Source organism: Sus scrofa, chromosome 9, assembly GCF_054392235.1.
Source record: "Sus scrofa isolate SSC_HxYL_T2T_F1_AM1 chromosome 9, Sscrofa_HxYL_maternal_Yorkshire_Landrace_v2.0, whole genome shotgun sequence".
Lineage (NCBI taxonomy): Eukaryota > Metazoa > Chordata > Mammalia > Artiodactyla > Suidae > Sus > Sus scrofa.
In genome coordinates, this window is record NC_139391.1 from 61,247,363 (window position 1) to 61,267,629 (window position 20,267).

The 20,267-nt window shown below is 54.1% G+C and overlaps 1 protein-coding gene across 4 annotated transcripts in view; it reads left to right on the forward strand.

The window, feature by feature from the left end:
- Positions 1-19,082, forward strand: part of GLB1L2 (galactosidase beta 1 like 2) — a 38,931-nt gene extending 19,849 nt beyond the window's left edge. Inside the window, exons 6-19 of one of the 4 annotated variants that reach the window (XM_005667524.4) lie at positions 1,902-1,994; positions 4,760-4,841; positions 9,047-9,117; positions 11,786-11,870; positions 13,270-13,407; positions 13,878-13,958; positions 14,275-14,381; positions 14,507-14,647; positions 14,817-14,945; positions 15,195-15,273; positions 17,103-17,190; positions 17,369-17,480; positions 17,863-17,979; positions 18,142-19,082. In XM_005667524.4, the coding sequence (XP_005667581.1) occupies positions 1,902-1,994; positions 4,760-4,841; positions 9,047-9,117; positions 11,786-11,870; positions 13,270-13,407; positions 13,878-13,958; positions 14,275-14,381; positions 14,507-14,647; positions 14,817-14,945; positions 15,195-15,273; positions 17,103-17,190; positions 17,369-17,480; positions 17,863-17,979; positions 18,142-18,228 (1,410 nt within the window). In that variant the 3' untranslated portion in view covers positions 18,229-19,082. The remainder of the gene's footprint in view (positions 1-1,901; positions 1,995-4,759; positions 4,842-9,046; positions 9,118-11,785; positions 11,871-13,269; positions 13,408-13,877; positions 13,959-14,274; positions 14,382-14,506; positions 14,648-14,816; positions 14,946-15,194; positions 15,274-17,102; positions 17,191-17,368; positions 17,481-17,862; positions 17,980-18,141) is intronic. The other 3 variants (XM_003130089.5, XM_013979602.3, XM_021063183.2) reach the window with 3 other exon arrangements.
- Positions 19,083-20,267: the final 1,185 nt, after the last annotated feature.

Below are 20,267 nucleotides of genomic sequence, written 5' to 3' on the forward strand. Positions count from 1 at the left end.
TTTCTCCCTTATTTTTGAAGGACAGTTTTGCTGGATATAGAATTCTTAGTTGACAGTTTTTTTTTCCCCCTTCAGCACTTTGAACATATTATCCCACTGCCTCTGTCCTGCAGGATTTCTGATGGTTAGAAGACATTTGGTCCTGTCAAAAATGGGTCCATGCTAAAAGGTCTTTGATGTTTGGTCCTGTCCATAACTGTTTGGCATGGTCCAAATGTGCTCATGAACATTTTGGATAGAACCAGATTTCAGGGAACTTTTGGCATGAACCCAGTGTCTTAGGGACGGAATGTCTTATGGACATTCTGGATGGGACCAAATGTCCTGCAAGGTCGGGGATCCTTGGGAACTGTCTAGTTGCTTTCCTCTGCACCTTTCAATAATCTCTCTTTTTCTTTAGCCTCTGACAGTTGATAATGTGTATCGGTGTGGGTCTCTGGTTTAATGCTAGTTGGAGTTCATTGAAGCTTCTTGGATTTGTATATCCATGTCTCTTCAAATTTGAGAGGTTTTCAGGCATTATTTCTTCAAATATTTTCTCTACTCATTTATTCTCCTTTTTGGGGTTCTCATACTGAGTATATTTGTCTATTTACTGATTTGCTTAAGTCCCTCAGGCTTTGTTCACTTTTCTTCATTCTTTTTTCTTTTTGCTCCTCAGACTCAGTAATTCAAAATGACCTGTCGTCAAGTTTGCCCACTCTTTCTTCTGCCTGTTTGAACCTGCTGTTGAACTCCTATGGTGAATTTTTCTATTTTGATAATATACCTTTCAGCTGCAAAATTTCTGTTTAGTTCTTTTTTTATCATTTCTCTTTATTGATATTCTCACTTTGTATGTCCTTTTCCTGATTTCTCTGTCCATGTTTTTCTTTAGCTCTTTGACAAAGCATAATTATGACACTTGTTTAAAACTCTTTCTCTAGTAAGTTCAGTGCCTGTGTTTCTTTAGAGACTAATTTTTGTTCTTTTGAGTGAGTTTTCCTGTTTCCTTGTATGCCTTCTATTTTTGTTGTTGTTGAAAATTGGGCATTTGAAAAACAGTTTTTGCAGCCTCCCTTTACTATTTAGTGGGCTCCTGAGCCTTGAGATCAGCTGGGGATGAAAGCTTGAGATCATCTCAGATATTTTCTTGGCATGTGTCCCGTCTGGCCTGTGTGTGTGATTTATTTTTTAAAATTTTCCCCAGCTGCTTTTACGTCTTGATTTCCCAAAGAGTCTTGCCCTGGCTTTTTCTTATGCCTTCAGAAATTCTATCATATTCCTCTGCCAGTGATCCCTTGCTCCCAGGCATCTATGTGTCTGTGATCCCTCTGAAATGTGGATGTGATGTGACCCATCACTGCCTTCTGCAGTTTCCAGCCTGAGGTCCAGACTGCCAACGCTTTCTGTCTGATCTCCAAGTCAGATGGGACAGAAGCTAGTCCACTGGGCAGCCCACAGACAGCTCAGAACACTGCATAAAAGCTCCAGCTTGCTCCTTCTGTCCTGAGGGAGGGAACTATAAGTTGGGATGTGACCTTCCACCTGTGCCAGGCCACACCAGGGAGGGGGTGGGACAAAGGTAAGCAAAACCATGGAGTTTTCCTCCCATTTTGAATGTATCTTTTTCTTGATTGGGCATTCACTTGTTTTCTTAAACATGGGACTGGTTTCCAGAGCTTCTGTAAAGATATTTAAAATAAAGTGTGTAGTTGTTTGTTTGATGTTTCCTAGGGGAGCAAGGCCCTGGAGCTTCCTACTCGCTGCTGTGCTCACATTACTTAATTATGTACCTGACCTTTTTGAGACTTGCACTTTCACATGGGATGTTTTGCCAGTAATAAGTAATAAGTGTGGTGACATTAGCTAATACAGTTCCGACTCTGCACTCAACTTCTGATGGTTTTGTCTTTTCCCAGTACAAGAATGGAGGACCCATCATTGCTGTGCAGGTGGAGAATGAGTACGGCTCCTATAACAAAGACCCTGCCTACATGCCTTATATCAAGAAAGTAAGAGCCAGCTCTTTGTATGCTTTCTGTGAGATGTGTTATGGGTTCTGGTGTGACATGCGGGTCTGACATCACCCAGCACTAGTGATCCTTTCTCCACACCTTTATTTCAATGGAGCCCTAACTTACCTACCTGTTTTTGGCTGAGTTTAGTGGGGATCACAGTACACATGTGGCACTGAAGTGGCACAGAATTTCCTGAATTGGTGGTAATGGTTGGAGGCCTTCCAAAGTGGAGGCTGCTCTCACTTCAGCAACCAGAGTGGGGGCCTTACCTCCGGCTGAATGTTGGCTTCATTTGTAGGATTGTTTAAACTCACTGTGCCCAGGCCATATGCCATTCCAAGTAAGGATCTCTGGGGTGGAATGCAGACTGATAATTCTAGCATGTGGTGAGGCCTGGGAGCCCCTGAGTTAGTGAGTGGTGGAGCAGGGAAGGGCAGGGCTGGAGTGATGCTTCCAAAAACAAGCTTGCACTCAGAGCTGGTTTCTGTCCCTTGGTAACTGAGACTGGAACAAATGCAGTAATTTTTCTAAACCCCCATTCTCTCTTCTGCGAAGTGGGGCTAATGAGAGGATTTGCCTCCAAATTGTGCATCTGTGTGAGTGCAGGCTCTGTGCTGTTGCTGGCATGCAGTGAACAGTCAGTAAAGAGGACCATGACAGCATTGATGGTTTTTTGTACTTGGAAGGGTCAACCACCTTATGGGTCAAGGAAATGTTCAATGGCCTCAGTGAATCCATCTAATTTAATTAGAGATACTTTAGCCTTTGGTGTCCTGGACAGCATCCTGCTGCTTTCACAGATAGAATCATGTCCATCTGGAAATGCCTTCAGTCCCTGCAGACAGCTTGCAGGTTCTTATCCCCTCTGCTTGCTCCTCCCCATGCACAAGTCCCCTGGGTAGGGGTGGGGCTGTTTCTGGGGAGGGTGGCATTCCTGAAGCTGCAGGGGGCAAGCTCAGTCCTGACTGTCGGGCCCACACCTCAGTGTTCTCCTTCTCTGTGGGTTGTCTCAAAAGAGTGTGGTCAGGGCACAGGACAGGAGGGTGTCTTCTGCCACAGCATAGCCCCTGAGACTCTCCTAGGGGCCTGGACCTCCCCAGCAGGTGTCCACTGATTACTGGGCTGCAGAGAAGGAGGCTGCCCCCTAAGCCCCCCAGTACCGCTCCTGCTCGGTTGTGGTCCCTGGTGCACAGGAATGTGGACAAGGGATGCCTCCATGGTCCTAAGGTTCCTGGAAGGATGCCCCCCCCAAGCCTAGTGCAGCTTCTTTTGGGGCCTTGTAGATGTGGGACCATCAGCTTAGGATGGCCGTGGGCAAGTCGCCTCACCTTCTGAGCCTTGATGACACACCATGCATGCCAGAGGCAAGGGTGCCCTTGTCCCAGGCCCTTGGGGATGCAGTAAAGTGGCCAACTGCTCTAGCTCTGCCTGGCAGGTGGCAGGTGCTCAGGGGGTGATGACTGGCCCTTGTGGTGCAGGTGGAGAGTCAGTGCCCGTGGGGTCTGGTGTGATGATATGGTCCTAGGAGATGGCCACTGTCCAGTGTATGCACCTCCATCCCCCATCCCGCCACCGTGCCCTGCGCACATGGAACCTGAACAGGGTTATGTTGGTGACAACCTCACTGATGGGATCCTGCACTACCCATAATCACCTCCCCTCCCCCGCTTGAACTCCTGTGCCTTCTGTTGTCCTGAGAATTAGGGTTCCTCTGCTCTGTCCCTGCCGCTTCTGGGGTAGACCTGAGCTGCATTCACCACTTTCTGCCTCACTTTTTTCCAAAGGAATTTGGTTGAAATAGGCAGTCTGGTGGGTTTTTTTGTTTTTTTTTTTTTTTGGTGTTTTGTTTTGTTTTGTTTTTTTGTCTTCTTAGGGCCACACCTGTGGCATATAGAAGTTGCCAAGCTAGGGGTTGAATTGGAGCTATAGCTGCCAGCCGAAGCAACACCAGATCCAAGCTGTATCTGGGACCTATACTGCAGTTTGTGGCAACTCTGGATCCTTAACCCACTGAGTGAGGCCAGGGATCAAACTTGCATCCTCGTGGATACTAGTTGGGTTTGTTTAGAGCTGAGCCACCACAGGGATTCCGAAATAAGCAGTCTTATCATAATATCTGCAGGGAAAATGGTCAGAATGTCCCCCTTGCTGGGGTTTCTGACCCACAGGAGCCGAGGCCCCAGGTAGAGCCCCCAAAGGGAACAGATTGTTCATCAGCTCTGGACCTCATGACACGTGTGTGTGAGACTCCTCATCCGCCCACTTAAATTATCAGTTGGGAGGACTGAATAGGACAGTATGCATTGGGCTTGTGGAAGGCCCACATGACATCCTTAACCACGACCCATGCTGCCTGCAAGGACAGGGACCAGTCCCAGCACAGGGCTTGTTCCTGCCACATCTCCACCCCATGATTGACACCCTTCATGGCACATCGAGCAGAGGGTGGGGTGGGCTTCCCTGAGGGCCCCAGCCCCTCCAGGTGGTGACCTCTCTGAGTGGCTCTGACCAGGCCCGTCAGTCCAGGACCAGCACACCAGGCACCCTGTGGATTGGGAGATGTAAGGACCCCTGGGGCCTGACAGCCTGCTGCAAGGGAGTTCAGCCAGTTGGAGCTTTGTGGAATATGCAGGCAGCTTTCTGTGGAGACCAGTGCTTTCCCTTGAATCTCTCCCTCTTTCTCTCCCGCCTGCCTGTTCCCAGCTGTGTGACATGCAGGGAGTTGAGGCACGACAGACACTCGTCTTGTTCCCCCACAGGCCTTGGAGGACCGGGGTATTGTGGAGCTGCTCTTGACCTCAGACAACGAGGATGGCCTGAGCAAGGGCACGGTGGATGGAGGTACCTGCCCAGAGTCTGGGCCCAGAGACAGTGACAGACTGGGGGCGGGGGCAGCGTGCTTCCCCCACATGGCCTGAGCCAAGTGGAGTTCTCGGTTTGCAAGGGGCTGGGCCCCAAAAGCTCTGGGCCCCCGGGGTTGGAGAGTCCATGAGAGATGGGCTCGTGTGGCTGCTTTTTGCTGAGCTTTGGGGCCACTCACAGGGCTCTGCACATGGTGAGACCCTGGGGATGGCAAGATGAGCAAATGAGAAGGTCTAGGGGTTCCTACAAAGAGGGCTGAATAGTTGGTTGAAGAACGGCTGGGTGTGCTGTGTAGAGGGCCCCCAGGTGCCAGGCCCCTCGCTCCCCACCCCAGCCCCAAGCCTGTGCTCTGCCTTCTCTGCCTGTCAGTTTCCAGGATCCCACATCCCACCTCTCACCTGGAGCGAAGCTGCTCTTCCTTCTGAGCCGGCGCTCCTGCCCTCCCTGCAGAGCTGTCCCTCCGGCCCTTTCACCCCTTTCCCTGTGTCCACACTCACTGGCTTCCTTAGCCCATGGTGAATCTCCTTACTGCCCTCATCTCTCCAAGGTCGCAGTGACTTCCACATGGCCGATTTAAACGGCCAGTGCCCACAGCCTCTGACCCGTCTGATGGTGTCTTTGGTCTCTTTTCCTTGAACCTTCTTCCTCACTTGGCGTGGGGGCAGTTTCTCTGACCAACGCCTCGCTGGTGGGCAGCGCCTTCTTGGTGTCTGCCCATGGTCTTGTCCTTCTCCTGGTGTTTCCCATTGTGTCCACACGGTGGCGCTGTGTCCCTGCGGCAACTTCCAAGTCCGCCTTGCCGCTCAGCCTGGTGGGTCAGGGCCTGGGAGGGGCTGCAGCCATCCTGGGGGCGGGACCCTCTCAGGCTGGAGAAAGTTTCAGCCGCCAGTATCTGAGGAAGGCCCGTCTCCAAGGGCTGCTGGTCCCCACACCCTGTCCACCTCAGGCACCAGCTCCCTGCCCCGCCCCCAGCCCATCGCCTGACGCCATAATGGTGTTTTTCAATGGGTTAAAGATATGATTAAAGACTTTCACAAGGTGTAAAAGTAAAATCATGGAAATGCTTATAAAGAAACAAAGTGTAGCCTCCCCTTCCCACTGCCCAGAAGTGACAGTTCTGAACTGTTTAACTTTCTCTTCTGGCATCTTCCTCCGTACTTCTAAATAACATTCAGGTAGAACTCTGTACTTAAAACTCTTGTTCAGGTTGATAATTTAGTTCTGTCCTGATGCCCTGCCCCACGGCCGGCCCTGATGGACGGTGCCTGCAATGGGAGAGGTAAACATCCCCCTGCATGTGGTCAGGCAGAGCCCGCAGTGTTGTAGTCAGCGTCTGTGATCGGCTCAGTCCGGGATCTGCTCAGTGTAATGAGTGCACTGATTTCCCTTTTCTTTTAAACGTTTTTCTCTTGCTTCTGCTCCTTATCTCTTAAACAAACACTGTCCTGAGGCTCTTCCAGATGCCTACACGCTGCATTCTAATGCAGTCTATCCCTGGCCTTAGGGCAACCCACACACCACTCTTGGGGCTGGCCCAGGTCTAGTATCTTTTACAAGATTGCTGCCAGAGTTTGAGGACGTCTTAGTCTCAACCCTCTTTTACATCCTATTTGCAATTCGGGTTTCAAGGTGGACTCTGCAGGACTTGCCCTCTTTGAGGCCCTTCTGTGGGTTGTTGGGGTAGCCATTTCTTGCGGTGCTTTCCTGTCTTCTCTGGTTTGGGTTCTTTGTGGACCTGACGTGTGTGTGGGTCTTCTAAGCTGTGTGGCTATTAAGTTGTCATCTCTTCGTGCTGTCCTTTCTGGGTGATGTCCTCTGCTTTCTTCTTTCTTCTCCAAATCCTCATATTTCTTGCATCATGTTTTTCTTGGATATGTATTTTTTTCTCAGAGCATACTTGTCAATGATACCGTCTTTTTGAGTTCCTGTCATGGCATAGTGGTTACCTAATCCGACTAGGAACCATGAGGTTGCGGGTTCGATCCCTGGCCTTGCTCAGTGGGTTAAGGATCTGGTGTTGCCGTGAGCTGTGGTGTAGGTCGCAGACGCGGCTCGGATCCTGCGTTGCTGTGGCTCTGGCACAGGATGGTGGCTACAGCTCTGATTCAACCCCTAGCCTGGGAACCTCCATATGCCGTGGGAGCAGCCCTAGAAAAAGGCAAAAAAAGACCAAAAAAAAAAAAAAAAAAAAAAAGATACCGTCTTCTCTGTGTCTGAGGATATTTCATTTCACTCGTGGGATATGGAGGTTCCCAGGCTAGGGGCCTAATCGGAGCTACAGCTGCCAGCCTAAACCAGAGCCACAGCAACGCCAGACCCAAGCTGTGTCTGTGACCTACACCACAGCTCACAGCGATGCTGTATCCTTAACCCACTGAGCGAGACCAAGGATCAAACCTGCGTCCTCATGGTTCCTAGTTGGATTCGTTTCCACTGCGCCACCATGGGAACTCCTTCTTTTTTTTTTAATTTTCTTTTTTCATGTTTTATTTTCATTTTCAGTTTTGCTATTTCTGGATGAACTCCTTTAATCATGTGGAAATATTTGATTTTTTTCTTTTTTTTTAATTTATATAATGATTTTTATTTTTTTCCATTATAGCTGGTTTACAGTGTTCTGTTAATTTTCTGCTGTACAGCATGGTGACCCAGTTACACATAAATGTATACATTCTTTTTTCTCAAAATGGATTAGCAATAAGATCCTGCTGTGTAGCACTGGAAACTATATCTAGTCACTTATGATGGAGCAGGATAATGTGAGAAAAAAGAATGTACACATGTATGTGTAACTGGGTCACTTTTTCTTAAAACACATGTTCTCAATTTTCCACGTTGTTTGTGGGGGCGGATTTTCTGGATTGTCTGGCTCTTGACCAAGCAGTTTGAGGAAGAAGCATAAAGCAGCCTCTTGGGAGCTGAGTGGGGTGGCTGGGACCAGTGCTCCTCCCAGTGGGGTGATTGGACCAAAGCAGCTGTTCAGTGAGGGAACCAGGTGCAGGTGTGGGAGGTGCTGCCTTTTGTGGGATTAAGTGATTGTGGAGGGGAGCCCTGTGGGCCATCACTGCGGGTATCTGGGGACAGAAACCACCTCCCAGACTTTGCAGTGCCTGCTCCCTCCATGTCCTGGCCTGCCTAGGCTCCATTTTCCTGGGAAGGAGGATGGAGGCAGGGGAAGTGGGGAGGCCTGGGCAGGAGAGGTGGGGAGGCCTTGGGCTGGGGCCGGTTGTCACTCTGCTCTCACAGGCCCCTTTCCAGGCTCCCAAGGTTTCCTGACTGGTCATCTCTGCTGTGTCTCCTCTCCCATCCTTGCCTGCTGCAGTCCCTCTTCATCTCTGGGTGTGGGAGTGGGAGGGGAGTGGTGAGAGGATGGTGGGGGGGGTGGAGATGGGTGGGAGTGGAGTGGGGGTGGGAAAGGGTGCAGTGCTCACTCCATGACACCAATCTTTGGGCGCCTGGGGTTCTGCCGGGTCAGTTTCAGACCGGCCCCCTGTCTTCAGGGGTCTCCACTTTAGGTGAGGAGAGTCTGGATGTGGGGTCTTACCCAGACCAGGTGGGTGAGACCAGCCACATGACCTTGAGCCGCACTGGCTATACCGCCTTCCCAGGCCTGAGGGATCTCAGGCTAGGACCGTTGCGTGTGAAGCCCTCCATCCAGGGACAAGAAGCGGGCAAGGCATCTCAGAGCCATGCTCCTCCGCACTGGGGTCAGCCTACGTCCATGGCCATGGGCCAAACTCAACACCTCTCTCTCGGGCACACCTGCCCCTGGTTGAGAGCCATTTAAAATATCACTGGGGTGAAAGACAAAACTAGCCTTCCTCTAAGACATAAAAGGAGTCTGCATTTATGTTGCACCCTGGAGGTGCAAAGAAAGATCAGACTTCAAGCTCCTGTAAAAGAGTAATTAACAGAAATGGTTAATTCGGTGGTTGTAAAAATTAACGTTAATCAAGAACAGATGCTAAGTGAGAGGATCTCCGTAAGGCCGGTGCTGAGTGGTGGAGTTTCCAAGATGAACAAGGTAAATCTTTAGGTGTCAGAGGAACTAAACTGTGATTGGAGGTGGCAGACACTGTCAAGATGCGTTTCTGTGCTGGTGAGTTGAGGATGGTGTGGGGAGTTCAGAAAGCCTTCCCAGCGTGGGGACAATTCTCTGTTCTCTGTCCTCCTTCCACCTGCAGTGCTGGCCACCATCAACTTACAGTCACAAAATGAGCTGCGCTTGTTACACAACTTTCTCCAGAGTGTCCAGGTGAGTCACGCTGGGGTGGCCGCCGCCCTGCTCAGCATGCCTGGGGTTCTCGCAGCTTAGATGGGAGGGGAGGCCTTGCAGCTCTGGGCCCCTTCCCCACTGCGAGTCCTACCTGCACCCACGTTGCCTGTCCCTGGTGAGGGAGGCCATGTCGGCTCGTGCATGGAGGTGGTTTCTCACCTCTTGAGAAAGGGGCCCTTTTGGAAGCTCTAGGCCTGATGTGCTCACAGAGGCCCTTGGCTGGACTTTTGTGGGCTCAGCTAGCCCCAGCTGTGCTCAGTGTGCACCCTCGAATTGAAGGGGAGACACGTCCCTGCCCTGTGTCTGACCTTTAGCTTGTCAGGCCATTCTGGGCCCAGAAGACTGTTGTCACCAGCTAGACATGGGTCTGGTCCATCCAGGCCAGAGGGAGAGAGGAGCTGCTGGCTGTATGTCTCCTCCATCCAACTAATGGGATTGTCCCATTCCCACTGATTTCTGCTGTCTTGGGTTCGAGTTCTCTCCTAAGGGGAGAGATGATCTGGCCAAGGCAGGGGTGGCCATTGGCAGCACGGAGGCTGCCTGGTGCCCAGTTACAGGGGCAGGTACTGCTTGGGGCCTGTATCCATCAGGGCTGTTGGAGGGTTCCTCCTCACATCCCCATGAATAGATGCCACTGGGGATGCTGGGTGTCTCCCACTTCAGCTGCTCCTTTTCAGAGCAGAGATGGTGTCCAGGGCTCAGTCACATGAGGCCCCCAAGGCAGTGTGAGGCCAGCAAGGCTGAGGGCCACCGTGTGCTGCTGGGCTTCAGAGACACAGGCGGGCTGGGCAAGGGGCAGCCAGGAGAAGGTGGGATGGGATGTGCCAGGTCCCTGGGCAGGCTGCTTGGCAGCTCCGGGAGAGCATGTGCAGGAGGGCCCAGGCCCAGCCCCCTCCCTTCCTCCCTCCTCTGCCCTATACCAGACCTGCTGTGTGTGTGGGTCTGAGACCACAGGCTCTCTGTCTTCAGGGAGTTTGTGACCCATCTGGGAATATGTGTTAAGTAAACAGTTGCCGCAGAACTGAGTAGGAGCATCCTTGAGCTTATCCAGCACAGACTGTGTGCTGCCACGCCCACGTGTTGCTGCGACCCCGTCCCTCCTTTCTCTTCTCTCTTCTGTGAAGTGGGGATCTTGCTGGTACCTGCTTGCAGGGATGTTCGCAGGTAAATGGGGGAATGTTTTGGGAGCACCCAGGACAGTTGTGCTCCCCATGGGCTCCTCCAGAGTCATCCCAAAAGATGTGACCCCAGGCCTCGTGCCTGCTGCTCAGCTGCGTTTTTTTCCTCCTGAAGGGGCCGTGCACAGGTCCCTATTCGGATCAGAGGTCCCTTTGGGCAGTTGGTGCAGCCTTGCCCTACCTCACTCGACTGCACCTTGCCAGCCTCAGTGTGTGTCCAGTGATGAGAGGCTGGATGGGGATGTCTTCAGGGCCTCCCCTGGGCCAGGCTGTGCGAGCTGAGGGCTCTAGTGCTTCGTTTCCTGTGTCTCCCAGGAGCCACATGTAGGCCATTTATACTTAGACACAGATCCCAGGACTGTGAGCCCCCGGTAGTGGCAGGTCAGGGAGTTTAGCACAGTCTGTGCAGAGCCTGGGCCGTTGGTGGACAGCCTGGCCCCAGCCCTCAGTCAAGGATCCCTCCTGGTGCTACATGGAGACTGCTGACATTTACAACTGAGTGACTGTCTTTAGTGACCTAAACATGGTACGTATGTCCCCTTAGGAGGTAGGCAGCCGGAAGAAAACCAAGCCACTGGTCTTGCTAGAAAATTGTAACTTCTGTGGCCTTTCCATAAATCTTCCATCATTGTGCTTGGGACAGCAACACGCTGTGCGCACAGTAGCTCCTGATGGTCAGGCTCTTGGTGACAGAGGAGGCAGACAGTGCATGAGGAAGGCCAGTCTTAGTCCCAGTGCCTCCCCCAGCTGCTTCATCACACTTGGCAGAGTAGACCAGGGCCGGGGAGCAATTTCTGCCTCCCTGGTGCAGTCCTGCCCTGAAATCAGGATCCGGAAGCGATGATGCTAGGCTCTTGAGCATCTGGGCCAGGGCGGGAAGCTGGGCATCGTGGCAGTAGAGCCTGCACTGGTGATGGCTGTAATGCCCTGATCTTCTGGCCCAGTTTGCAAACTTCTGTTAACACTAAGCTGGACCAGGGAGACGGGCTGCTCTGTAGCCCTCTGCCTCCTCCAGCCAAAGGGACACAGCCACTGAGTGTCTATGTCCATGGCCTGCCTCTCAGAGGCGGTTTTCCCTGGTAGAATGTCCTCCTTCCCTGAAGAAGACACACAGGCTTGGCTTGATTCAGAAAGCAGGCTGAGGTAGGGGACCACGAGGCAGGTTCTGGCGAGGGCTCCCCTTGGCGGGGTTGGGGGGTTGCGCTTTCCTCGCTGGAACCTTAGGCGGCACTGACACCATGTTGAGGCCCAGAGGGGTCTGCGGCCCCCCTTTGGTAGCTTCACCCCATCCCCGCACATGGAGAATAAGCAGGTGCGAGGCATTTGGGGCTCACCCATGCTCTGCTCGCAGCAGCCTCCGAGGCCAGGTGTATAACCAGGGAAGGGCTGGGAGGACGGAGGTGCTGGCACCTCCCCAGAAGGGCTCCCCATCCACCTGGCCGGCTAACATCTGTCTTTGTGGTGCACAGGGCGTCCGGCCCAAGATGGTGATGGAGTACTGGACGGGCTGGTTTGACTCATGGGGCGGCCCCCACCACATCCTGGATACCTCAGGTGGGTGCTTTGCAGGGCCCACCACAGCCCGTGTGCTACCTCAGGAGTAAATTCCAGACAAGCTGCTAATGGATGCGAACTGGCCATAGGGTGTGGGGCTCCAGGAATCTCCCTGTGTAGGCAGCTCTTGAGAGTCCACAGTCATTTGTCTTGACGGCTGAAGTGAGTATCGAACATTGCTTTGGGCCGTCTTTGTAATTAGTTAGTAACACATGCCTGTTGCGGACATCCAGCTAGTACAGGGAATGGATGAAGAAGTAAACACCGCAGAGCCTGGAGCAGCTGTTTCGCTGTGTGCAGTGCAGGCACCCTGTCTCTCCATGGGTGCATGTACAGGTAGAGATGTGGGCAGGTGCAGGCGTGTCTGCTCCTCTCCCGCTTGTGCCAGTGCAAGACAAAAAAGCACAGCTTCCTGCACCACTGTTTTAAAGAATGCAGGCGTTCCCGTCATGGCTCAGCAGGAACGAATCTGTCTAGGATCCATGAGGACGCAGGTTCAATCTCTGGCTTCGCTCAGTGGGATATAAAGATCTGGCGTTGCGGTGAGCTGTGGTGTAGGTCGCAGACACAGCTCGGATCCCGCGTTGCTATGGCTGTGGCAAAGGCCAGAGGCTACAGCTCTGATTCAACCCCTAGCCTGGGAACCTCCATGTGCCGCAGGTGTTATTTTTGTTAAAATAACAAAAACGAAAAAATAAAATAAAATAAAGACTGCAGAGGACCCTGTTGTGCTTCAGACTAACCCACAGCCCCTTTTGAGGACCCGAGTGTTTCTAGGGACTGTGTTAAGGACCTCATTCAGCGAGCACCTCTGCACATCTGTTTAGCTCACCTGGCATGTTTTTCCGGGACAGGTTCCCAGCAGTAGCGCAGCTTTGTTCAAGCAGGTTTGATCTGTATTTACTGCCCAGGCCCCGGAAGAGTAGCTGTCCTTTTCCTCTGCTGTTAAGCTAGATGCCCATTTCCCACAGCAGCATCTACGCTGAGTGTTCAGTAACACCAGCCATTGCCAGTTGGCTAGTCCTTGTTTAGTTCTCACATCTGTGGCCAACACTGAGGTTTTAAACTACACATAGATACGTATTAGGTGTGGGTGTTACCCTTCTGCTTTACTGTCCGAGTCACAGTCTCTGTCTCCAGGCAGGGGCGGGGAGGAGGTCACAACTGGGTCTTGCACTCTCTCTTGCTGTATGAGTGTCTGTGTGAGTGTCCCAGCGGGGGAGCCCACTGGGTGGGCTGGGGACTGTCTGTGCTGCTGACCGTCCTGCAGACTTGAACGCAGCCGGAAGCCTGGGCTCTGGGGCCACATTCCTCGTCCTGAGGGAAGCTGGAGGACGGGGTAGTGAGGGGGCTTTGAGAGGGGCTGGGCTCACGGCCATTTCCTGTGCCACCTCCACAGAAGTGTTGAGGACAGTGTCTGCCATCATTGATGCTGGCGCCTCTATCAACCTCTACATGTTTCACGGGGGCACCAACTTTGGCTTTATCAACGGAGCCATGCACTTTCAGGACTACATGTCTGACGTCACCAGCTATGGCAAGTTTCCCCTGATGCGCCCCTGGGACACCCGCCTGAGTGCCTGGGCTCTTGAGGGGAGTCCCTCAGGGACAGCACCTGGCACCTTTAATGCCAAGCAGGGTTTTGTCTGGAGGGTCACTTTTAAACGTCCAGAGCTATAGGAGACAAGCCAGCTGACGTGCCTGGGCCTTTGGGAGTCTGCTGGGGGCATGGGCTGGGGAGAGAAGGCTCTCAGGAGGGGGCAGCCCTTCTCCCAAGTCAGAGCATGTGATGGGGTGACCCTGGCCCCCACCTGCAAACGTAGGGCAGTTCAGGTGGCGTTTCATGGTGTTTAGTCTGGGTGGTGCTTTGATGGCTCCCCCCAAGTGCTTTGCCTCCCAAATGGCTGGGGCGAGGACCCTGCCACCAGCCCAATTCCTCTCTTCTCTGTTTGCTGCCAGGACACTGTCCTGGGGCCTGAGTCTGTGATGGTGCCTGGTGTCTTGCAGACTACGACGCGGTGCTGACAGAGGCCGGGGACTACACCCCAAAGTACATCAGGCTCCGGGAACTCTTTGGCTCCATCTCAGGTGCCCGAACATGCAGGCTCAGGCCACCCAGCTTGGCCCAGCTTCTGCTCTGAGACTCCCCACCCCCCACCTCACCCCACTTGATCGTGTGCAGGGATGTCCTAGACCAGGGCAGGGAGTTTAAGAGGCTGTTTTCCTCATGGGTGGAGTCTTGCCAGCTTCACCTTCTTGCAGGTGTCAAGGTTCCTGAGGACGTGAGGAAGCCCTTGTCCGCCTGCAGCCCAGCCTCCTGGCAGGGTATGGGCAGGGCCAGGAGTGGCCTGCTCCTGTGATCAGGAGGCTGGGGGACACAATGACTTCATCCTTTGGGTTGCAGGTGCCTCTCTCCCTCTCCCGCCTGACCTTCTTCCAAAGGTTAGGTACGAACCAGTGGTGCCAGCTTTCTACCTGTCCCTGTGGGATGCCCTGCCCTACATAAAGGAGGTGAGTGCTATGGGTGGGCCATGGGCTGATCCCGAGGCAGAGAAAACCCACTGCACAGCATCAGGTCTGCACCCTCCAGAGGGTGAGGCCACGGCCTCTCTGCCTCCCACCTTGCCTCTGTGCAGCCAGTCACCTCAGAGAAGCCGGTCAACATGGAGAACCTCCCGATAAATGATGGGAATGGGCAGTCCTTTGGGTACACGTTATATGAGACCACCATCACCTCCTCTGGCATCCTCAGTGCCCTTGTGCGTGACCGGGGACAGGTAAGAGCATGCCCTCCATGACCTACTGCTCACCTGACCCCTTCCCTGAATGCTCACAAGCATAGAACCCGCATACAGAGAGGGCCCTCACTGCTGGCCGAGCTGTCCACCTCAGCTGGCACCCTGGGCCTCTGTCCCCCACCACCTGCCGCCACCTTTGTCTGCCCAGACAGGACCCCCTCTGCCTCCCTCTGCCCACTTGGTGTCCCGCCTGCTCCCTTGGCAGGTGTTCCTGAACACGGAGACCATAGGGTTCCTGGACTATAAAACCAAGAAGATCCCCATCCCTTTGATCCAGGTTTGTCCTTGGGATGGGGATGGCAGGTGCCAGCGCCTCTTGGGCAAGCATGGCGGGTCATGGAGGTTAGACCTGGACCAGGGGGCTGCATGTCTGTGGAGGGGTGGGTATGGCTTTCTGATCAGCCAGGACCCTCGCTCATGTCCTCAGAGCTTAGAGAGAACAGGGCTCTGCAGAGAACCCCAGAGGGCATTTGTGACTGGAGGTTGGGACTCAGGCTTCCGTCAGTGTCCTCTGTGTTCCTGGCAGGGGTTCACGATACTGAGAATCTTGGTGGAGAATTGTGGGCGAGTCAACTATGGGGAGAACATCGACAACCAGCGCAAAGGTGAGTCACAGCACATGCCTGGCTGCCCCTCCTTCATAGCAGCATAAATGCCTGCAGCTCATGGAGGCAGGGTGGGTCTTGGAGGCTCATGTGGGGAACTGGGGTCCTGGAGGCCATGAGAGGGAATTGAGGTCCTGAAGGCCACAGGAGGGAGGTGGGTCCTGGAGGCCCTGGGAGGGAATTGGGGTCATGGAGGCCATTGGAAGGAGGTCGTTCCTAGAGGCCGTTGGAAGGAACTGGGGTCCCACAGGCTGTTGGAGGGAGGTGGGTCCTGGAGGCCCTGGGATGAAACTGAGGTCATGGAGGCCATTGGAGGGAGATTGTTCATAGAGGCCATTGGAGGGAACTGGGATCCTGGAGGCCCATGGAGGGAGGGAGGTCCTGGAGGCCATTGGAGGGAACTGGGGTCATGGAGGCCATTGGATGGAGGTTGGGCCTAGAGGCCTTTGGAGGGAATTGGGGTCCTGGAGGCCCATCAGAGGGAGATGGAGTCATGGAGGCCCATGGGATCAGGGTGGCATAGGACTCCTGCCTTATTGGTTCTTCTGACTGAATTTCTTTTCTTGGTCCTCCTTGGAAACCCATCTCTGATCTCATTTGTGTGGAGAGAGGACATAGGACACATGCAACAAAGTGCTCTTGATGGCATGCTCCTCTAGGAATAGTCCATCAATTCATCTCATGTTTCCTGGCCTTCTAAACTTTCTCTGCTTGTTTGCCACTTTTTTCTTCATCTGTCTAGCAGAATGTGGGTGTCTTTATATAATTTATGAAATAAAACCCCAGATGATGAACCCTACCTGGTGGCCTCCTAGCTCTTGTGGGTATTTGCCTTTAATGAGGACATGCAGCCCCCTCCACCTTGGGGAAGTGGTGTGACCCCACCACTGGGAGGCTCTTGGATCCTGGGGCTGGGCCCCTCCTGCAGAGTCTCAGTACCCAGGCTTCCCTCCCCTCCTCTGCGAGTCCCTGACTTCCTGGCTGGGTCTCACTTCTTCCCTAAGGCGCTGCCTGTGCAGGCTGCCTCATTTCCTCTGTTCTCCCTGGGGTGGAGGGGATTGCAGCCTGACCCAGGCCCTGCCCAGGGTGTGCAGTCCTGTCCCCTGGAATGTTTCAGAACTGTGCATGTTCCCTACACCGCCCCCCAACCCCCTGGCCCCAGCCACCTGTGCCCGCCTTTTAGAGTCTGCAGGCTCCCAAGCCTGTTTGCATCCCCCAGCCTGTCTGGTTCCTGCTCTGAGTAGCTCCATGACCAGAGCGCCCCAGGATACCTTGCAGGCCCTTTCTCAGGCTCCAAGGAATCACTCTTCTAGTGTGTACTGGGCCTCAGACTTCGGTGTCTGGTCACGGAGCTGTGTGTTCACAATTTAAATACATTAAAAAAAACTTCAATCCTAGGTTGATTTCTGACTGAATTACTAGGTCTCTTTCGTCTGGGGCCCACCAAACTGACCTTGAAGTTAGTCTGAAGTGCTGTGACCTCTTGGTCCTCTGTCCTCTTGGCCTCATTTCATACTGTTGGAATCCTCAGCCCTCAGAAGGGAGCCTCCCCCTCAGAGAGGCCAAGACTGTTCTCACCGGGACATCCTGGCTGACACTGCCCTCTGACATTGCCCTCAGGTGCCACATCCTAGGGCCTGGCAAAAGCTGTTGTGGCTTGCTCTGCTTTGGGTTTGATGCCATGCGAAGAACCCCTCAGGGAGCTGGCATTTCAGGAGTCCTTACTTGAACTTACCAGAAACGTTCTGTGTATGTGCCTGACTGGCCAGGCAGCTGTCCTCCCGCCCTCACTGTTGGCCTTGCTCAGTGTCCCCTCTTCCTTCCCACAGGTCTCATTGGAGATATCTATCTGAATGATACTCCCCTGAAAAAATTCAAGATCTACAGCCTGGATATGAAGAAGAGCTTTTTTCAGAGGTGGGCCCCCTGCCTGCTGCCGCCTAGGAGGCCCCAGGCTGCCCTGACAACACTCACAGCATTTCTGTGACACCCCTGGTTAACAGGCAAGGGCTGGGGGCGGGGGGCGCTTGGAACAGGATGCAGGACGAGGCCAATCTGAGCAAGCGCCCCCCCCCCCCCCTCATCCTGTCTGTAGGTTCACTGCGGAGAAGTGGGACCCTGTGCCTGGGGTGCCTACGTTGCCTGCCTTCTTCTTGGGGGCTTTGTCGGTCACCAGCTTCCCCTATGACACCTTTGTGAAGTTAGAGGTCTGTAGCCCCGCCCGCCCAGGTTTTCTGGGCTCCTCTCCTTGGCCCCCTGCCTGGAGCTCAGGCTCCCGGAGTGCCCACGCCACCTGTGCCCACAAGGTCTCCGTCTTTTCCTTCCTGGGTGGGAGGAGTGGGCTCGGAACAGAGGGACCACCTGGGGGCTTCTCAGATCCTGGCTTCTAGGTCCTGTGAGGGCTGCTTTCAGCGCTGGTGGGCACAGGGGCTCGAACTCCCCACCAGGTTGATAACTGCATGGCTGTCGGAAAGAGTCTGTGTTGGTCCCTTAGGAGCTGAGAGAAGAGCTCACAGCTTGTGTCTGTGTCTCTGCCTCCTGTGGGGTGGTTCGCATTGTCTGCTAACCCCTCCCCTACTTTGTTTAAAGGGCTGGGAGAAGGGGGTTGTGTTTGTCAACGGCTATAACCTTGGACGCTACTGGAATATTGGGCCCCAGGAGACCCTCTACCTCCCAGGGGTCTGGTTGAACGAAGGCATCAACCAGGTAGGAGTACTTTTCCTGAGACCCCTTCTTGTCCCTGCCCTCCCTGGGTCACAGAGTTTCCCTGGGGGGGCTGTTGGTGAGCAGGAGGGACAGAAGTCCTGGCCAGCCCCTTCCCTTAGGGCCCTGATGTGGCTCTAAGATGGACCAGCCGTCTCCCCCCAGGTCATTGTCTTCGAGGAGATGATGCAGGGCCCAGTGATCCAGTTCATGGAAATGCCCTACCTGGGCCGGCAGCAGTACGTGGAATGAGCAGCTCCAGACCTGCTGGCAGAGCAGCATCAGATGGCTCCTCTTCTCCCTTGCTCCCCCACCATCTGGGTGCTGCTGTCTCCCACTTCCTGTTTGGAGTGTCCCTCAGGCTCGGCCCTGTCCCGGCTGCAGTTCAGACCTTCACCCTGCTGAACCCAAGAAGAGGGAAGGACCTGCTCTTCCCTGAAGAGTTTCCTGACTGCTCTGTAGCTGTTGCCTTCTGATTCCCCTGCTCCCTTGGGGGCAGCAGGGGGCGGGAGGGAGAGGGTCTCTGGGTGGGACTGATAACACCCAGGGCTTGGGAGAGGCCCTGCCGAGTGGGGCACGACTCTGGGACCCAGTTTGCTCTATGAATGTCCCCCTGGACCAGCCATGCGCCTCATCCCTGTGGCCCCCATTTCTGAGCTGGCAAGCATGTCAACCATTTGTGGAGGATGGGGCCCCTGAGCTGGTGAGTTCCTTGGTCACAGTGCCCAGGCCTTCTCTGCAATTCTGCAGGTCCACTGGAGGGACTCCAGCCCCCTTTCATTCCCACTCTGAAGGCATCTGACAGTCAGAAATATTCAGCACCTGTCTTCTGAGTTAGAGTATTTCCAGCCTCACTCCAAGAGAAGCAGCATCAGCTAAGGAGGAGAGGGAGTTGTTCTGAGAGGGTTCAGGAGGATGAAGGCAGAAGGCACAGCTGCGGGGACGTTGGCAGGAATGTTGTGGTTCCAGGGCCAGGTGACAGGGGAGGGGCGTCCTTCCTTCCCAGTTGTCCATCCAGACCTCAGGGCTGGTCCAGGGATCGAGTCCCATGTTTTGGCTCAGGTGTGCTCCTCTGCATTGCAATAAAGCAACGGAGTTGAATTGGATCCTCCTTGATGTTTCTCTGATCCTGTTTGTGTGCTGGGAGCAGGGGTGACAGCTCTGTGGGGCTGGGCACACAGTTGGCCCCGCTGGTGCCATGTGAGGCGGACTCGGCCCCTTCCTGTGTGGGGAGACTGCCGCACGGCCAGGAGCTGCATGTGCCCTGGTCATTGTAGTGAGTTTGCTTTCCAAATGACATTTGGGTGCTCCTGTACAAATGCAATCTTTAGTAACAGTCCAAGGCGAAGAGCAGATTCCTCCTGGGAGTGGGGAGTAATCAGGGAGCAGGCTGAGGCTCCCAGTCACCCCACCGGCATCCTATGCTTGACTTAGGAAGGGTCTGTACTGGGGCACTTGCAGCCCCTAGGCCCAATAGCTGAGCTGGGTCAAGGACAGTCACAGAGCTCTGGGCCTGAGGGTCCTGCTGGGGACAGAACAAGGGAGCTTATTGAAGCAAACATGGTGGGTGGAATGGAAAGCACAGAGCTGAGACATGGACGAGACCAGGTTCTGTGGGCACAGCCAGCACTCAGGGGGAGTGTCGTTCCCCAAGGCATGTGGGTGGGCTTCTGCTGGGGAGTGTGGCAGGGAGCTGAGGTTTAAAGGACTCTGTCTGCAGGTCTTTCCTGGTTAAGGTTCTCCTGGGTCCATCTCACCTGACCAGTGACTAGCTTCTCTGTCCAAGCATCTCAGCAGGGAGCACCCTCTGGGTTTGTTGAAGGTTTGTCCGATCTTCCCACCGGGCATCCTCTTTAGAAGACTCCTCATGAGCCCACCCTCTCAGTGTGAGAGGTCTCAGGCCCCATTGCAGCTTCTTCCCTCCATTTACACTTGCTGCAGGAGGCCGCCCCTGCCCCCCACCCCCAACAGGGCTTGTTCTCTCCAATATCCATCCCAGTCCGAGCTCCAGGGACTCTGGCTGATGTCTAAGAACTCACTTCTCCTGTGTGTGTAACAGGCACATGACTCCGAACTCCATCACCCCATGTTACCTCCTGCAGTCACCCCAGGGCAGCGGATACAATTGTGTGTCTCAGGTTATCTTTGGCTCCTCTCATACCCATGTCAGGTCCATCTGCAAAGCCCAGGACCCAACACTGCCCTCTGCAGGTCTGCATCTTCGTCTGTCATCTTGGGCCTGGGCTATTGCAGGAGCCGCCTGCCCATGACTTGTTTGTTGTCAGCATAGG